The following is a 19,948-nucleotide window of genomic DNA, read 5'->3' on the forward strand; positions in this document are numbered from 1 at the left end:
CCAGTGCTGGTTTCTTAGTTGTGACAAACATACCATAGTAATTTGAGATGTTAATAACAGAAGAAACTGGGTGAGGGGTATATGGGAACTCTCTGGTATCTTTGCAACTTTTCTGTAAATCTACATCTATTCTAAAACTTAAAGTTTATTAGAGAGAGAGAGAGAGAGAACTACTCAAGGTGCTATATACTTTTAGTCAGGTAAGGAATGCTGAAATGAATTTACAAATGGATGCAAAATTGGCAAAACCGGTCAATACCCACAGAGTAATAATCAAATTTTACATTTTTATAGACAGTATCAGTGTTCAAAGAGTTAGCTTCTATCTCTACAGAGTTGTAAGATAGTCTAGTCAAAGACAAACCCTGTATAGCCCTATAGGACCAGGTAAATCCCAGAGGTTCCAGAATTCTGTTAAAAAGATATCTAGAAATCTCTTTTGCCCATTTCAAAATCTTTCACAATTTTTTTCTACAAAGGATGCAGGTGTCAAAATTATTTTAAAAGGCCCTTACAACAGGCTGGCCTGACTTGACAAAACAGCTAACAGAAGTATACAAATATTCAGAAGGTTATGCAATGCTTTGCCAAGTTATCACAACATTATGAACTGAAAAATAACCCAAACATCAACATAATTTATCAGCCTGCCCTGGGGAAACCCTACAGATTGCCAAAGATATGCATCATTGCCTTACAGTTAAAAGCACTTGCTATGTTACGTTACCTAGGCAACACACCAGCAAATGGTACAGTAATAAAATAAGAATTTAAAAAAGCAAGTTGAACAAAAGAACAGTCAATATCAAGTTCCAAACTCAATTCCATTTCCTACCTGGTTGTACAAACTATTTGTGTTAAGAAAGGACTCAGCTCTTAGGTGGGAACTATCATTTTCCCAGGCCTCATATTTTTGTATTGGAGGGGCTTCAACAGCCCATGATTAAGCCCATGATTAACACCATGGCATCAGTTTCTGCCTATGTAAGAAGAGGCTCCATGACAAAATATCAAATATATGATTATGGTTGGAGCATTTGCCCTTGGAGTTTTTATTTCAGACTCTTATTTACATATGTATGTTTCCTTTTTCCTCACAGTCTTAGTGCATGTGCCAAGTGTCTTTTTTTTGTTTTTGGCCACACCTTCCAGCATGTGGAACTTCCCTGACCAAAGATCGAACCCACGCCCCTTGCAGTGGAAGGTGGAGTCTTAACTACTGGACCACTAGGGAAGCCCCAAGTGACTTTTTTTTTTTTTTTTCAGAATTCTCACTTCTCTTCAATCGCTGAGTTTCAGCTCTTACAAATAACCTTAGAACAATTCAGGTAGCTAAGGTTTTGGGGGGGGAAACAGTTCTTACTTGTACATGAAGAACTACTGCATCCTCAATTTTCTGTAAATAACTCAATTGGCTGGATTAACATTGTCACAGAAACACAAAAATTTTTTAAAGCCATAGATCACTGTGTATATATTTACAAAAGGCATAATCAAACATGCATTTCTCCTTACTAGGAGAACTTAAATAGATGTTTGAACATTAAGGCAGTGATGACTCTAAAACATAATGAAATTCTAAGTTAAGGCTTTATGTTTGTTTTGCCATATTCATAGGCAACTGTGACCAAAGCAAACTTTTATCTACTAGGTTGAGTTCATCTGCCTAGGATATATTATTTATCCACTACCAACAATTCGTCTACGGGATAGCAATTAGTAGCAAACCACTGATTTATTATACTTTAATGAAATATTAGTCTCCCCCTTAGGTTTTATTTTGAGGATTTAGCCTTCAGCAGCATAAGCATGTGCCACAGAAGGAACAGAGTATTTTTTTGGGTAAACTTAGAAGAATTTACAGACTGCACTGATTTTTACTTGCTTGAGATTTGGCCAGCAATCAAGAACTCAGGATCTCCTAAATACAGAAAACCTCAAAAGCATACTTGACCACAGACCCATCTCAAAACATAGATGTTCTTAAACACTGAAGCAATCAGTCATCACCTTACTTCCTTTGAAGACTGGTATTATCCTCTCTAAACAAAGCAACAAAATGCAGAATACCACATCTTAGATGCATCTATTCTATAATTGCTATCCTCAAGGCACAGATACTATCCTTGCTGGACCAATGTGTTTCCTCATTCAAGGAAAAAATGAGAGGTGGATGAGAAGATGATTCACTTTAAAATAGTTGTTTATTGCACTCTTGCCCTATCAAGATTATGCATAGTATTGAAATTTAGTGGGGAATTTCCTTTTCTCCTTACTTTATTTTTTTTAACAATTAGAGTGACAAAACTTGGACTCAGCTGGTGGGTGCTCTTTGAGGAGCAGCTCTGGAGCACCGCCCTGGCCTTTTGTAGGGAGTAGGGGGGACGCTCATAGGACACACTCCAGTATGAGCTAATAGGCATGATTCCACAGCCCAGCGTTTCCATAGTTGGGGCGACTTACTGTCACTTAGACTGAAACGATCGCTATTTACACTAAGTGCTTGCTGCTACTTTAAGCAAGAATTTTACAGCAACACGTCTTGTGAGGAAAGTACTATACACTTACACTGCTATCAGTAAGAGTTCACGTAGAGGAGGGATGGCATTGACTATATGAAAATTGTCCCAAAAGCTAAAGACAGAGGCTTCCCTGGTGGCGCAGTGGTTGAGAGTCCGCCTGCCGATGCAGGGGACACGGGCTCGTGCCTCGGCCCGGGAAGATCCCACATGCCGCGGAGCTGCTGGGCCCATGAGCCATGGCCACTGAGCATGCGCGTCCGGAGCCTGTGCTCCGCAACGGGAGAGGCCACAGCAGTGAGAGGGCTGAGTACCGCAAAAAAAAAAAAAAAAAAAAAAGCTAAAGGCAGCTGTAGTTTTCCTTTGTGTCTTCAAATAAGGAAAGAGTAAGATGTCAAAGCAGATGAAGCTGATGGTGTTTAAATCTGATGGTGCAGCATCAGACTTCTTTAGACATTATTAGGAAACAGGAATTTCTAACAAGCACTGGCAAAAGTATTTTAGGTGCAATTTAAGTAAGTCATATGTCAACTACAATGTTTCAAAAATTTGAAAAGTTTGTACACTAGTCCTGGTAAGCTTGATTCAGCTAAATGGCTAGATGGGTTGTTTTTTTTTTTACGTTGTGCTGGGTCTTAGTTGCTGCACTTGGGGATTTTCTTTGTGGCACATGTGATGTTTGTTGTGGCACGTGGGATGTTTTAGTTGCGGCATGCATGCAGCGTCTACTTCCCTGACCAGGGATCGAACCCAGGTCTCCTGCATTGGGAGCACTGCGTCTTACCCACTGGACCATCAGGGAAGTCCCCTGCTACATGGGTTTTAAAGGTGTGAAATACATTTTTTTTTTTTTAAAGAAGGGATGTCTACACTGAAAGGGCAAATGTAGGCAACACAAAAAACAATCACCGTTTTAGATCAACATCTTACACTTTATAATACACTCATACATTTTTACACAAATTTCATGTTTATAAGTGCAAAAGGCAAAGAACCTCAAAGAATCGAAGTAACTGTATCATCAACTGCATTCAATAGAGTTAATACTGTTGTCCCCATTCTCCATCTTCTAAATCCAGAAGGGAACCGTAAATGCCATCCCCCATGTGAACTCCACTTTCAGAAGTTGGAGACTGGGTGTAGTTCTGCACACAACTGGGTTCCAACAGAGCTGAATTGAGTTTCCATTGTGTTCCAGGCCAAATCCGCCAGAAGAAAGTCATCCATTGCTGTCTGAGTTTCATTGCTGTTGAAGAATAAGCTCCCCAAAGTTTCAAAGCCAGAATTCATGGTCTGTGTTTCTGCACTGCTTAACTGAACTTTGCTTTCTAGAGCAGGTAGGTGTTTAGCAGCAGAGATTCTTTCAGTTTGGGTCTCTGTGTCAGATGAATCAATACTCATGGAAAAGCTGGAGTGTTTCAGAATACTTCCCAGAGGCAGATGAGGGCTACTGTCTAAAAAGAAGTTCAAGTCCCTCTGTGTCTGAATGTCAAACATTTCAAGGCCTAAGAAGTTAGAATTTCCTCTACGACTGTAGGACTGGGCAGAGGTGTCTGCAAGTAAGAAGTCAGTTTGGGTCTCTATGTCCAGCGATTCCAAGACTGGCTCAGTGGTTATGGGGCTAAGTTCACTCTTTTTAGTTTGAGTCTGGATTTTTGAGGCCGAAAAGAACTCTCTAATATCAAAATCAACTGCAGGATTCTGGGTTGGGCCAGATGGGAGCTGGGTGTCAGGTCCATTACTTGTGTCAGACGAAGACTACGATTGTCCAGTGTCTGACCAGGCAGATTACTTGACAAGATGTTTTCCAGATCACTTAATAAATCCCTGGTTCAGGTCTGATTATCTGTCATGTTCTGTGAAGAAAGTGTACTATTCTGTGTGCTGAATGAAGTTCATGATTGGTTCAGATTTCTCAATATCTTGATTTAAAGTTTTAGGGTGGTTCTGAGGTAACAAACCATGAGTTACAGTCTCTGCTACTAAGCTGCTGCTTATAATTTGTCTGTAGAAACATCATATGATGAATGAACACTCTCAAAAATGTCTCCACACATTACAGCTTGGTCTATCTGTACTCGATCATCTGTTGGACTTCGCATTCCACTGGTCTGAGTTTCTCTCAAAAGAGATCCCACCTGACGGGAAACTGGGATCTATAAATACATCAGTCTGAGCAGCTATAGATGAGATTACCTTAGAACTGGGCAAAAATTTTGAGTATGAACACTAATGGGAAGGGAAACTTGAGAACCAAATGTCAAATCAGTTTACGAACAAGGTGATACAGAGGAATCAGGGCTAGCCCACTGTGCAGACAGTAAAAAGTGTTGTGTGGTGTAAGACAGGTCTGCCTGTGCATTGATTGAAGAAATGCTGTTTTCTTGACATGTGTTCCCTAGTTCTTGTAAAGAGTTAGATGGACTTTTACCCGAGTTCACTTGAACACCTGTGCTAATTGGCTCAACAGCAACGGGATTTACAATTTTTGAAAGACGGAGGCTCTCCTTTAGAGAGCAAGCCTCTGAATCTAGGCTGAGGATCAGGGTTCCTATGGACAAGGGCAGTAAGTGCACAGAACCGGGGGGACAGAGCCCTGATGATCGACACCCAACACTACAGGCTGGGCTGAGGAGTCTGCTGTAGGCACAAAGACAGGCACTTCAGGCTTTGGTAAAAGCAACTTCTGAGGATACCTTGGACGAGTTGGAAGAGTCTGCTTTCTGGCATTAGAGCTGCAAGAGTCTTCAAAAGAAGCCATTAGCTTTATTTCTGAAGTTTCTAGCTCTTGAGCATCTGGTGTTGGGGTTGATTGGTTGCTCAGTGATTCACTGGTCTTACTGGACAACTTCTGGTTGTGCAGGCACTTTTCCATTTTCCTTTTCTTACTAGATGGATCCCTGTGTTCTGCAGGGATCGCACGGCCAGTTCGGTAGATGTGGGACTGTAAATGCAGTCCTTCTGGCATAGGGACAGCCACATGTGCACTGGAAGGTATTGCCACAATCCTCTGGATGTCTTTTCAAGTCCTACTCAGTGCCATACGAATTGCTGCACTTAACTATGTTTGTGCTGCTTTTCTGCATGCATTTTCATAAAGTGCTGTTTTCTGAGAGAAAATTGAGAACTTGGTCTGTCAGGGCCTCTCGGGCATCCTTCAATCGGACAACAGCAGAACCTCAGGACAGTTTTCAAATCTCTTCCTATTGTTGGATTCTCTATGCCATCTTGCTGGTGGTGGCTCTTGACCAGGTGCGTGTTGAGCACCGGGCTGTTGGGCAGGATCTTGCCGCCGCCGCGCGCCGGGAACAGGCTGTTGGTCCACACGGCCCAGGACAGCTTGCTCACCCAGGGAGGGATAAGCTTCCCGGCCAGCTGCCTCTCAGCGGCCTTGGGGGAAGGGGACCCCATGGGCCCGAGGCGGCGGCAGCTCCCCTCACAGCCTGGGCGCCCCAGGCCAGAGCCGCGGACCCTGCCGCCACCGTCTCAGAGGCCACCAGGTGCGCCATGTGTCTTGAAGCCCGAATTCACCTGGGTCTTTCACACCTGTTTCAGATACCCTGGTAGAAGAGTGACTATCTCTCATAGTAAATTGGTAAAGAGACTTCTGAATATAATCTTGTATACCCTGCTTGCACAAGGGAAAATGTGTTGATCATGCCTTATGTGAGAATTTCCACTCCATGTCACAGCAATATTTCTTACTACAAATGAATAAATTAGTATTCTGGTTCTATCCCAATTCATGTGCAATTTAGTTAGTATGAACTAATTTCTCAGAAACTGATCACCTCCCTAGGCACTGAGGAAAAAAAAAACAAAAAAAAAAACCTCTCTAACCTTTGAGGTAGGGGGCTAGGTTTCTTCCAAGCCTTCCCTGAAATGAAACCTCTATCTCTTCCTGTTGCATATCTACTGATTAACATACCTCCAAGTAAAGCCTCGGGCAAGAGGTTCATTCTAGAGCTAAATCTTATGTAAAGCTCTGCTTAGTCCAAGAAACAGACTTCTTAGTCTATGAAACAGATTACGAAACAGTTCATTTTTCTTTCTTTTCCTCTTTACAATCAGGAAGCTTACTATCAGCTGCAAAGAATCTTTCAGAAGTGGTTCTCTGTTAAAATTTTGGGCAGCCAACCTGAATGAATTAAACAACTTAAAATAACTCTAAATTATTATACCGTCTCAGAGGGCCTAGAATGCTTTCATAACTAATGCACTAGCTGCATGGTCTCCTTTCAGCACTGTAGCTGTTTGAGAACTATTCTTCCCAGACAGTGATTTCTTGTATACTCACAAGGCAAAGCTCTCTTATGTTCCAGTGAATCTTCTTCCTCTAGAGCCAACTTAATGTTGTGCTTTGCCTCTTACATCTAACTTGAAGGAAATTGTACAACATGCTCCACGTCAACATTACATGTGATGAACATAACTGTTTTATAACAAAAATTGAAGTTGTATATCTGTGAAAACTTTGCTACGTTACCATCTCAGCACTCCAGTCAAGAACCACTGTCTTGGGCTTCCCTGGTGGCGCAGTGGTTGAGAGTCTGCCTGCTAATGCTGGGGACATGGGTTCGAGCCCTGGTCTGGGAAGATCCCACATGCCGCGGAGCAACTAGGCCCGTGAGCCACAACTACTGAGCCTGCGCGTCTGGAGCCTGTGCTCCTCAACAAGAGAGGCCGCGATAGTCAGAGGCCCGCGCACCGCGATGAAGACTGGCCCCCGCTTGCCACAACTAGAGATAGCCCTCGCACACAAACGAAGACCCAACACAGCCAAAAATAAATAAATAAATAAATTTATATATATAAAAAAAAAAGAACCACTGTCTTGTCTATTTGTTTTCAATTTTCCACATTCCAACTGACATAATTCCATTTTCTTTACTCCTTATGCTTTATTTTTATTCACATTTCACTATTTTATTGCAGGTATGGCTGACCTTCTTAAATTCTTTGTGTAATGAAACTAGATGTTCAAAAAAATAAATAAAATACAGAAAGTAAATACTTTCTCTTTAGTGCCTACTCTCTACTGCCCTCTGCAGGTAGAAAGAAAGAATAAGATCCTCACTTAACAGGAAGATTTAAAGTAATTGGTGTTTTTTGAGAGGCTAACCATTACCAACCAGACTCCATCTACTCACAGGAAGGATTTCTCAATTTGCTAACGTCCCTTCACTGTGGAAAAATTTCTGGGAACCACAGACTATTTTCAAGAGAGTTCCCTATCTCCTACACCCATATACAAACGGACATGAAGTCCTCTCTTATTCTGGGTGAAGGCTAAGGGCCCTCTATGTCAAAGTTCCTTCAAGCCTGTAAAACTTGAGTCTGGGAGTGAAAGAGAAAAGAGACATAAAGGTGCAGACAATGCAATTTGTCTGTGCTCTGCAGACAAATGTCAACAAATGTAGGAACCCCTGCAGTCCCTCAATCAGAGATAATGTGAGATTTTGCTTTCTGTTTTTACAAAAAGTGAAAGGCAGCCTGCAAGATAACCAGCAAACAGGCAGCTTCAATTCTGTGTAGAAAGGACTGTTCATTACACATAGATTATTTTCTTCAGCTACACTACTTTATATGGATAGCAACACTGTCAGTGATGTCATCTTCTGAAACAGAGACCAGGATGTATAGGCATATTGTGCCAACCGAGCCCAAATCAATGACCTGGGTAATGCAGTCAGGGTAACACTATTATTCTTCATCTAAACCCTCCAAGCCCATAGAAAAATAATGCTAATCTGATGCAGGTTCAAGGAATACATTATGTGGGAAAGAAAATCAAGTCCTTGTTTAATTTCATTTACATTCTAATATGTACTTACAGGAAACACCACAGAATTCAGTATCATTATGTGCATCAGACTATGCCATTTTATTTTTGAATTAGTAGCATGTTTAAAAATTTATTAAAATCAAACACTTTCTTGGATAAGAATATTTTTAGCAAGGATATTCTCTAAAAGATTGATCTCCAAATATGTATTCACATAGCCTACCAACACCTTTCCACAACTGCGAGAACAGAATGATTTATAGCATTCTTGATAGAGGAGGCAGCGTTGTTTTATTATTTGGGGTAAGGAGATTTTTTTTGAAAGATTTATAGCTTTCAGTTCCACCTCCGCTTGTTTTGTGATTCAATTGACTCATTCTATTTACCTATCTTCACAATGGGCATAATATGGACTTAGCAGATTTAAAATTTTTCAACGTCTGTAAACTTAAGCTTTCTGAGCTGAAAAATGTCTCTTTAAAAGGTATGCTGGGGGCTTCCCTGGTGGCGCAGTGGTTGAGAGTCCGCCTGCCGATGCGGGGGACACGGGCTCGTGCCCCGGTCCGCGAAGATCCCACATGCCCGTGAGCATGCGCGTCCGGAGCCTGCGCGTCCGGAGACTGCTCCGCAACGAGAGAGGCCACAACAGTGAGAGGTCCGCGTACCGCAAAAAAAAAAAAAAGGTATGTTGGGAAGAGAACCACTGGGTCTTTTCACTCGCTTAAAAGCATACACTGAGCGCCTTCTACCGAATTGCATGTAGGTTGAGGTAAGGGTTAGTACATACAAGTCTTTTTTTTTTTTTTTTTTTTTGCTGTACGCCGGCCTCTCACTGTTGTGGCCTCTCCCGTTGCAGAGCACAGGCTCCGGACACGCAGGCTCAGCGGCCATGGCTCACGGGCCCAGCCGCTCCGCAGCATGTGGGATCTTCCCGGACCGGGGCACGAACCCGCATCCCCTGCATCGGCAGGCGGACTCTCAACCACTGCGCCACCAGGGAAGCCCCATACAAGTCTTTTAACACCGCACATCCGGGCCACCGATGAGCCAGTCAGAGGCCCCGCCCTTCTGGAGGCGGGGCCACGGGCGACCAGCACGTACCTCCGCTGCGTCGCGCCGCGTCCAATGCTTCCTGAGCGCCGGGGGCGGGCCTGTGCGGCGCGTGGCTAGAACCTGGGGAATATCCGCGCGGGCTTGAGCCATGGCTGAAAGTGGCCGGCCACCTCAGGCACGGGCCCTCCTGCAGCAGTGCCTGCACGCCCGGCTGCAAGTACGACCCGCCGAAGGGGACGCCGCGGCCCAGTGGGTGGAGGTAACGTCGGCTCCGCAGCTCCGGTTATCCTGTGGCGCGCAGGGGCGGTTCTCACCGCACTGTCTAGGCGATTTGTGCCCTCGCGTCTCCCTCCGAGCCGGTCGCGTGGCGCGTGGCACGTGCTGTGGGCGGGGCGGGACTCCCGGCCGGTCCGCCCAACGCTGCCCTCAGTGCCTACCTGTGGTCGCCTCTCTCCTCAGTCCTGCACCACCGGGCCTGGCCCTTTCTCCCTCGGACTTATTTTCCGAGAGGAAGAGGGTGTCCCCTGCTTGGCACCCCGGGAATTGGGAGCTTCCCCTCACCGTTTGCCTACCTGAGCTCTGTGGACTTTAGACCTAGTAGCTCAGACCTCTTGCTTCAAAAGAGCAAAAATCCTTGCCACGCCCTGCGCGATGCTCGGGCTGCTGGTGAGTTGTCCTGATCTGGTTCGAGCTTCTAGGTTAGATTTGTTGCAAGCGTTCAAGATCTGTTTTGACTTGTGCTCCGGATCCCGTCGAATTCCCTCTTAGGTTGACTGCAGCTAGGTGTTAGCACAGTCGTGAGATTGCCCATGAAGCAGTTCTTTTTTCAAGAAACTTTAAAAAACTTGACTTATTTCCCACCAGGAACAAAGATGACTACTTTTATAATAATGTTGCATTGTTATCGAACACATTTCCTCCAGAGAATTTAAAACATTTACACCAATATGATGTCCTTCTGCTTGAATATTTGCCTTTTTAAAAGAGCCTGCCCATATGCAAAATTCCATGCAAAAACAAAATTTTCTTTAAGGCCCCCGGCTTATTTTTTGGAGTAAGTTGAAATGAAGGAAAAAAAATGTGTAATAATAATAAATAAAACTGGTGGAGGTACTCAGAAACTCTAATGTAGGAGCGTTTCATTCATTCATCTGCTGAATTCCGTCCCAAATCTAGCACTCCTTAACACAATCCTAGTTATTATTTTAAATACTACCCATGAACTATATGTGGGTGACTATTCTTAAATCACTATCTGTTACTCCCTTGTAATTTGGAAATATTTATAAGCATAAACAGTCCTATATTTTTGCCCTCCCTTTTTCTTTCTCAAAAATTCATTTATTTCTTTTGTTATGGTCTCTTAAAAATTTCTCTTCCCTATTTTGAGATTTTATTATTTTTGCCATACTGTCCAAAGAGTTGCCTATTTTTATACTTGCTTCATGGGACTATAAATCCCAAACTATTAATCATTTAGATTTCTTCCATGCTTCTTTATCCTTTTATATTCTTCATGTCACATCTCCTTGTGCAAAATCACAGATAGTTTATTGCAGCTTCCAAACTATCAGTGTGTTTATTAACTTTGAAAGCTATTTTAAAGCTTTCTCTTCCACTCCCACACATGGCTAAATTAGTATGAAGAGCTGACGAGTAATTAGAGAGTAAATTCTTTCCTCTTTCTCAAGCATCAGCTATTCTATTACTAAAAGTTCTAATTTAAAAAAAAAACATTTTTAATTGTTTTTAAGTTTACTTTTTGATTTGAAGGTTACTTTGCGTGTTCTTGGTTTCATTCATTTAGACCTTTGCTGTCACAGGCTAATGTTTTTCTTCCTGGAAGGTGAACATTTTTAACCTACAGTGAGAATTATGTGTACTTTCCTATATATTTGAAATGTTCTAGTTATACCAAAAGAAGCTACAAGGAAGGTGATTCTGACTTGAGGAGGGGAATTTGTAGATCACAATTTAAGAGCTATTTTTGGAATAAACTAAAAGAAAATACCTTAATGAAGAGGTAGTGTGGTGAGTAGAAGGAAAGAACTAGTGTTTTTTTGTTTGTTTGTTTGTTTTTGGCCAAGCCATGCTGCATGTGGGATCTTAGTTCCCTGACCAGGGGTCGAACCCCTGCAATGGAAGGGTGGAGTCTTAACCACTGGGCCACCAGAGAAGTCCCAACAGGTGTTCATTCCTGCAATTATTTAATTCTGACATTGCATGTGTCCAAATATGAGTATGCTTGAGAAATTTTGGCCTGTGCTGAAACAATCCCAGTGTAGAGAGCTGTAACAGTGGTGCAGATATCTGTGTTATTCAACCTGCCACCTCCTTACTTATGGGTGTGCCCTGGAGGCACTTGTTTGTTCAAGAGCACAATTACACTTATAAAAGGTTACTTCTTATCCAGGTAAATCAGGTGTGAGTGCAGAGCTGCATTTATGTTTATTTACAAGAGTATTTAGATAACACATAGAGCCTGTAATATACAGTAGAACTTAAATGCAATCAACAGAGTTCCTATCATGTACAAAACAGTCTGTAAAGTGCTTTGGGAGTTAAGATGTAAAATAAATTGTGTTTCAGTCCTTAAATTTCTTTTTACATAGTCACTTAATACGCACTTGAATCGCTCTTACTATGAACCAGGCACTGTTCTAAGCACTTTACAGATATTAACTCAATCTTTGTAATAGCTGTTGGACTCAGAAGGTTAATCTACAAAATAAAAAATTTAATGATTCACTCTGCAGCAAAATCAAAGTCATTTGTCAAGTGTCTCTTTTCCGTATAGTCTCTATCCTACAAGAGCTAATAAAGAACTATCCAAGTCATTGTATAAAATAAATAAGCTTACATTCCTGATAACAGAAAACCTCTTGATGTAGAACTTAATATGAATGCAGTTTCCAAGGTTTAATCACTGTGTATTTAATGTATTAACAAAAATAACAAAAAATAATTGGACAGCAGTTTCTTGGAGTTTATTGAAATAGAATCAGACCCTTATTTTCATTATCTATAAGTAAATGGATTAGGAGGAACAAAGAATGATGATGTCAAAAAACATATCAGTTACAGTGTTGTTTATACATCAGCCATATCTGATATAATGTGAATTCATTTGGTGTTGAATAAATGGGCCCCTGCAAACTAAATATTTATAAGTCTGTCAGCCATACTTAGGAAGAGGCTAGTTCATAGTACTAATGATTTTGATCAGAAGTACATGTTTGGGGACTTCCCTGGTGACGCAGTGGTTAAGAATCCGCCTGCCAATGCAGGGGACACAGGATTGAGCCCCGGTCTGGGAAGATCCCACATGCCACGGAGCAACTAAGCCCATGTGCCACAAGTACTGAGCCTGCTCTCTAGAGCCTGTGAGCCACAACTGTTGAGCCCACGTGCCACAACTACTGCAGCCCACACGCTTAGAGCCTGTGCTTCGCAACAAGAAGCCACCGCAATGAGAAGCCCGCACACCGCAACGAAGAGTAGCTCCCACTCACTGCAACTGGAGAGAGCCCACATGCAGCAATGAAGACCCAACGCAGCCAAAAATAAATTAATTAATTAAAAAAAAAAAGAAGTAAATGTTTGAAGGTATAACTTGGGGTCTTTACTGCTCTTGGCTGTATTTTAAACTTAATTTTTGAAAAATGATAGGTGACTGAATATTGAAAAAGATTTTATTTTCTCACATATTTAAGGAATTAAATCTATTATCAAAAGTTATTCCTCTTCTTTTGCATTTAACCTTTTATCTATAAAAGTTGTGAAATTTTATTCATTTACCTCTGTATATAGAAGCTTCTTTCTAATCTGAATTTATTGTGGTTTCTCATAGGTCCAGAGAGGATTAGTGATCTACCTGTGCTTTTTCAAGGGAGCTGATAAAGAGCTTCTTCCCAAAATGGGTATGTGTTTGATGTTTCTTTTTTAAAAGTGAGAGTGACTAGCAATAGATAGATGAATCAGAAGGGAAAAAAGCACAATCTTAAATTGTACTGTTATGTAAGTTATAAATGACTTAACTCTGTGTACTGTTGTTGACTTTAGCTGTTTGCCTTTTCCAAAGCTTAATGTAAGCAAGTGTGGTAGAATTCTTTTAAAATATCTGCAGCATTTCAGATCATTTATAGATTGGTTTAGAAGAGTGTACACACACACAGACACACAGACAACACACTGAGATTCAGCCAAGGATACAGAAACTTGCTGGAAGCAGGGTGGCCACATAGGGAGAAATAGATGCTGCATTTCTTAATATAGTCTCCTTATCTCTCAGAGTCCCTAACAGGGGCATAGAGGTGACACTGTATGTACAACATGTGGTTCCCATCAAATATGTGAAGATCAGGCTTATATCATTATTATAAAAGAGTTTACATTAACCATTTATGCACTTTGTAGGAAATGTGTGTAAAGATGATTATTAAACCAAGCTCAGTGTCATCACAGCCACACCTCCTCTGCGGGCAGAGAAAGAGTCAGTGTTCAGGCATCTCTGAACAATAATGTACCTGCCTGCAGCTTTCCAGTGTCCTCAATATTCTATATCACTGCACATTCCTTGTGATAATTACATAGGTTCAGATATACCAAATCAAATTATATACTATCTCAAGACAGTATTTGATAGAATAATTATGTACAAAAAAAGAAGCCTGAAATAGTCAAGCTGTCCCTAAGGTTGGGGACAGGTTATATTCTCTCCATTAGTAAAGGCAGTACCCATTAGTTGGATTAATAAATATAAATTATATAGATGGGTAGTTGAAGCAGGCGGAAGTTAACCTAGAAGAGCTTTAAGTAGTGGAACTCAAGCGTAAATAGCCCAGTGAGGAACAGCTTGGACAAAGGGCTAAAGCTTCTAGAGGGAATTTTATGCTGAGACATCAAACATGTTTAACAACTTTGTCAGAGGATGAAAACTAGACTTGAGAAGGGACTGCAGTAGGTGAGGATGGAAAGCAAGTAACTGTAATAATTTGACCTACTAGAGAATGGACTTGAGGACATGGGGAGGGGTAAGGGTAAGCTGTGACAAAGCGAGAGAGTGGCATGGACATATATACACTACCAAACGTAAAATAGATAGCTAGTGGGAAGCAGCCGCATAGCACAGGGAGATCAGCTTGGTGCTTTGTGACCACCTAGAGGGGTGGGATAGGGAGGGTGGGAGGGAGGGAGACATAAGAGGGAAGAGATATGGGAACATATGTATATGTATAACTGATTCACTTTGTTATAAAGCAGAAACTAACACATGATTGTAAAGCAATTATACTCCAATAAAGATGTTAAAAAAAAATGAAATTTGAACCTGAAGGATAATAGGGAGCTTTAAAGGGTTTAAAGAGAAAATGAAATGAGGTCTCCTGTTGTTACAGAGGGTTATTGCCAGGACTTAATGCTTGGATATTGGACATTCGGTCTGTTTTTGCCTTGAATTAAAGCTTTCTTGACCATGAAAGATATATAGTAGAAATCTTCAAAAACAGGAAGAGCATTTTTGGCCAAATTGTGGCCAAATAAAAACACTGAGGAAGTCCACTTTAACTCTTCTAGTGGATAGTCTAACACAAAGCTTTTATATATCATGATTCTCAGTAAAGAGCTGTGACTCTAAGAATCACATTCTACTGGTGTGAGTTGTAAGCAAAGTAAGTCCATCTATTATTGATAGTAGTAGCTTGTACTTCCCTCTGTTCCAGGAGGCAAAGTAAGCCAGTGTGATGGGATTCTCTTAAACCTGACCTCATACTTATTACATGGATTCAGATCTTTCCAATCAAATCATGTAGCCCTTGGGAACATAACAGCCAGTTATATCCATAAAGTCTGAAATAGCATGGCTAATATATAGATGTGCAGAATCTTCCTCAATTCATCTTCAGTATAATTGGAAAGAGATCCAGGGCCCTGTCCAAACTTAACTTCCCATATACATCATTAGAGATATTTGATCGACAACCTGTCTTAGAATCTTTGAGTTTCCAAGATGCCATTAATTCATTGTCTCATTTTAATTCTACTTACTGACATTTGTATTTGTATTATATTTACTTCTACATACTGATATTTGTATACCAACAGCATTAATTGAATTCTCAGTTAGATCCAGTAGAGGGAAGTGTGGAAGTATAATAAATTATACTTACCTCTCTGGCCTGTTATTTCAAAACTGCCTCCTTAGTCTGTCACTAGCCTAAGGCCTGGATAGCTGGATAGTGATTTACGTGGAATGAAATGCTCCAAAGAATTATAGTTTTCTTAGAAGCAATCAATAGGACTGCAGGCTACATAGCAAAGTCCTATTTGTAATAGAGAAAATTAGACTTATTTATTTATTTTTGGTTGTGTTGGGTCTTCATTGCTACGCACGGGCTTTCTCCAATTGTGGCGAGCGGAGGCTACTCTTCGTTGCGATGCGCAGGCTTCTCGCTGCAGTGGCTTCTCTTGTTGCAGATGTTCTAGGCGTGTGGGCTTCAGTAGTTGCAACACGTGGGCTCAGTAGTTGTGATTCGCGGGCTCTAGAGCAGAGGCTCAGTAGTTGTGGCGCTCAGGCTTAGTTGCTCTGTGGCATGTGGGATCTTCCCAGACCAGGGATCGAACCCATGTCCCTTGCATTGGCAGGCGGATTCTTAAGCGCTGTGCCACCAGGGAAGTCCCTAGAGGTATTTTAAAATAGGCATTAGTTAAATGAAAACTGATAGTGCTTAATGCAGAGCTTAGGAATTCATTTGGGTGTTCACCTTAGCAGGTTTTCACCAGGTTAATTCCTTGATTTGTAGAGTGGGGCCACTGTACTGAATCCTTGCTAATATTTACTACAGGCTCTCTAGTAGTTGAAACCATTGACTACCCCACCAGAAAGCATACCTTTTCAAGCCTGATTATTCACACAGGAGTGTGAGGTTTCAATAGTTCTTTTACTGTTTGTGTCCTCTCAGGACTATTCTTTACAAGCAGAAGTTATTTATACCCTTTATAGAGGTAGGAAGACCCTAAGGGTGTTTATATTAGGCATTTCTTTTGCTTATTGTTTTGAAAATGGCTAATGTTGAAATGTAAAGATTTTCTAAGTTTAGATTTTTTAGCTACACATGGATATTTATGGTTATTTTGACACTTCTCATTAGCTATGAGTATACTTGCATAAGTGCCATAAAAATAATAATACAATATTCTCCTGTATGTATATGAAGATAATGCCAGTAACTCTATACCTTTGGATTTACTTTCCCAGTTGACAGTGAATTTCTGATGATTTTTGCTTTCACCTTTATCCTCCCACTGGTGATGTTTGTAAAATAATTAGTCTCTGTTAATAATGTCTTCGAGGTTATAAAACTGCAAAATCAACTAGTTTATAACAGGATTGAACCTGGAACCTTTGTCTCAGCTTAGAATTCTAGGCAACTAAGTTTAAAATAATAAATGCACTAAGGTTTTTATTTAATGTTCTTTGTTATAAAGTAGAATAAGTGTGTGGAGGATCTGTCATGTTTTTTTTCCAGTGGGATTTGTTTTGAAATATAAAAAGGAACAAAAAGGCAAAATCTTCTCATGTATCCCCCAGGGCAACAATATCTTGAAGTTCCAGTATACAGTTAATTCTTTAGTCCTTTCTGGATTATCTTATTGTTAGGAGATCCTAACTGCCAAGTCAGATGTAAAACATCATGCCATTTTCTGCACGAAATTTTCCTTGTTTTTCATGCTTAGATCATTTAGCTTACTGAAGCAGCTTTTAAAATCTAAATAGAAATTTTGTTTAAAAGCATGGGCTGACAAACTGGATTTTAAACATGAGGTTTGCTGACTAGAAGATCGTTGGTTTTCTTCATGTTTGTTTTCTACCTCAAAATGTTCTCCTTTCTTCCCTACCCAGTTAATACACTGTTAAATGTGAAATTAAGTGAAACAGAAAATGGCAAGCGTGTCTCTGTATTGGATCTACCTGGCAACATTCTTATCATCCCTCAAGCCACCCTTGGGGGGAGAGTAAAAGGAAGAAGCATGCAGTATCACTCTAACTCTGGAAAAGAAGAGGGGTTAGAACTTTATTCCCAATTTGTGACTCTCTGTAAAAAAGAATTAGCTGCTAACAGCAAGTGTGCTGAAGCTGGGGTTGTGGTGGAACATGGCACTTACGGCAACAGGCAGGTGTTAAAGCTCGATACCGATGGACCATACACACACCTAATTGAGTTTTGAAAAATTAAAAGTTTCTACAGTTGTAATTAGATTCTCTTCCCCTTCTGCTTGAGTACACTAATCTGCAGCATTTTTAGACAAGAAAATCCTGGGTCCCATCCATACCTCTGCAGCCTGCTACTTGGACGACCTTGCCACGTCACCTAAACTCTGGATCTCAGTCACCTTCCATCCTGCTTTCCCCTAAACTCACACTCAAAATTTTGAAAAATGCCTTGTATTCGCTTTATGGTCATTGATAAGAACATGGAAATGTTTTTAGAGAGCTGTATTTAAGCATTTTGTGCAATCAAGAAAAATATGTTTCTTACACCCTCAAATGTATGTAATATGTAGTAAAAATCACTATTTGTGTTACGATTATAATTTTGTCAATTTTGTTTTAGTATTTCAGATTTCCATATTTTGAATGAAAGAATATGCAATTTACTATTCCTTCTAATAATATCTATGAAAATATAATACAGAAATGTTATTGTACATTTTAATATTATTTTCCAAGGACATCCAAGTGCTTTAAATTATTTTAAGAATCTTTAGTTGATATAGCAATAAGGTATGGGGGACTAAAATTTGTTTTCATTTAATATACTAATGGCTTAATATTCTGTTTCTCAGTTTTTTACCAAAACAATGTGTTTGCATTTTCTGTCTTTGGTTTTTAAAAGTTACTGTTTCATTAAATTAATGTTCATAAATTTTTTTAGGAAGTTCCTTTCTTGTTGGTTTAGATTGCTATAAAAGGAATAAAAGGAATAAAAAGGGAGGCTTTCTGCTGGAATGATTTGAAAACAAGTTGACTTGTTCATTTCCATTTTATCGACTTAATGATTTGGAGCCAGTATCATTTTTTCTATTAGTGTATTTTTGTGTCCTCCCCCCACCCCAAAATTCATATGTTGAAGTCCTCCAATGTGATGGTATTTGCACATGGGGCCTTTGGAAGGTAATCAGGGTTGCTAGAGCATGAGAGTGGGGCCCTTATGTTGGGATTAGTGTCCTCATAAGAAGAAACACCAGAGAGCTTGCTCACCCTTTCTCTGCCCACCATGTGAGAATGCAGTGAGAAGGGAGCCATTTACAAGCCAGGAAGAGAACCCTTACCAGAAACCGTGCTGGCACCCTGATCTTGAACTTCTAGCCTCCAGAGCTGTAAGAAAATAAATTTCTGTTGTTTAAGCCACCATAAGTCTATGGTATTTTGTTCTAACAGCCCAAGCTAAGACAGTCACATAAGATAAACATCTAATAAGCTAGACTTTTCAAAGCCAAGAGAGGAAGATATACAAGAAATTAAAAGAATAAATGAATCAATAAAAGGTAATGTTCATTTTTTACAAACTCATTTGACTTGATTTAATATTTTAAAGAGTGAAAATGAAATAGTGTTTCTAGTTATCAAAAAGATGAAAACAATGACTTGAAGAAACATCTTAAGTAGAAAGATGAAAATTGAAAATTTGAAAATTCTGTTGAAAATTCTTTGTGTCTTATAATTTCTTTAGGTTTATGTTCCTAAGATACTTAAAGTTTCTGTTATCACAAAAAGTCCTATTTTCTCTATATCCTTCCTGTACTATTCTATTTTGGAACTTAAGGATCAATAACTGACTTGGTAGTGAGCTCATTTGTCCTTAACTTTTGCTTTATTGATTCGCAATACACTTATTGAAATGTAATAAACTATTCATAAACTTTCAAACTCCAATTTTCTCAGCGCTTCTCCAAGGAGGTTTATATGTCTTTCAAAAAGATTATGTGTTACCTATTTTAAATCATTTTGATGTGTGTGGGTGAAATGCTGACTCACAGCCCTAGATTGCTATTTTATAGTTCAGGCAATTCTCCTTAAGAAGAAATTTGCTTGTGGTACTTGTGGAGAATAGAAATTTCAACTACATGAAGAGTTATTAAACAGAAGATGACAGCCAAGTTTGTTTCATTTCCAAGGAGGCTAGAACAAAAGGAAAAAGGCAAGAGAAATAGTAGATAGGAAAATAACTACACCTTGGCTTTCTGTAGCTCTCCTGGCCCAAGATGCTCAAAGAACATTCAACAGGTACCTAATTTTATCTTCACAGTATATAATGACAATAATGCTGTGGAAAGTAAGAAAATGCTTAAATAATTTTCCCAAGATCACACATTAGGGAGCAATAATTTCTATCCCCCTGACTTTTCTTGTAGTGAGAGTTAAAATTGATCTTCATAAAGGCTTAGCATCTCCCAGTGTGGATACTTGAGAAAAAACAGCCAATAAATTGTTTTATGTACTAAATTAGGTGGCGGTAGGGTTACACCTAATTTGGGTGCCTTCTGCCTTTGTTTTTCAAAGATTCTAGAATGTTTAAATTAGAGTATCATT

At 40.1% G+C, this 19,948-nt stretch overlaps 1 protein-coding gene and 1 pseudogene across 1 annotated transcript; one reads left to right on the plus strand and one right to left on the minus strand.

Moving 5' to 3' along the window:
* Nucleotides 1-3,638: 3,638 nt before the first annotated feature.
* Nucleotides 3,639-5,630, minus strand: LOC132419583 (ATM interactor pseudogene; annotated as a pseudogene).
* Nucleotides 5,631-9,479: 3,849 nt separating this feature from the next.
* Nucleotides 9,480-19,708, plus strand: DTD2 (D-aminoacyl-tRNA deacylase 2). Its single transcript, XM_060004724.1, has 3 exons — nucleotides 9,480-9,616; nucleotides 13,208-13,277; nucleotides 17,258-19,708. Exons 1-3 carry the CDS (start codon nucleotides 9,506-9,508, stop codon nucleotides 17,581-17,583), a joined length of 507 nt encoding a protein of 168 aa, XP_059860707.1. The 5' UTR covers nucleotides 9,480-9,505; the 3' UTR covers nucleotides 17,584-19,708.
* Nucleotides 19,709-19,948: the final 240 nt, after the last annotated feature.

This window comes from Delphinus delphis, chromosome 2 (genome assembly GCF_949987515.2).
Source record: "Delphinus delphis chromosome 2, mDelDel1.2, whole genome shotgun sequence".
Lineage (NCBI taxonomy): Eukaryota > Metazoa > Chordata > Mammalia > Artiodactyla > Delphinidae > Delphinus > Delphinus delphis.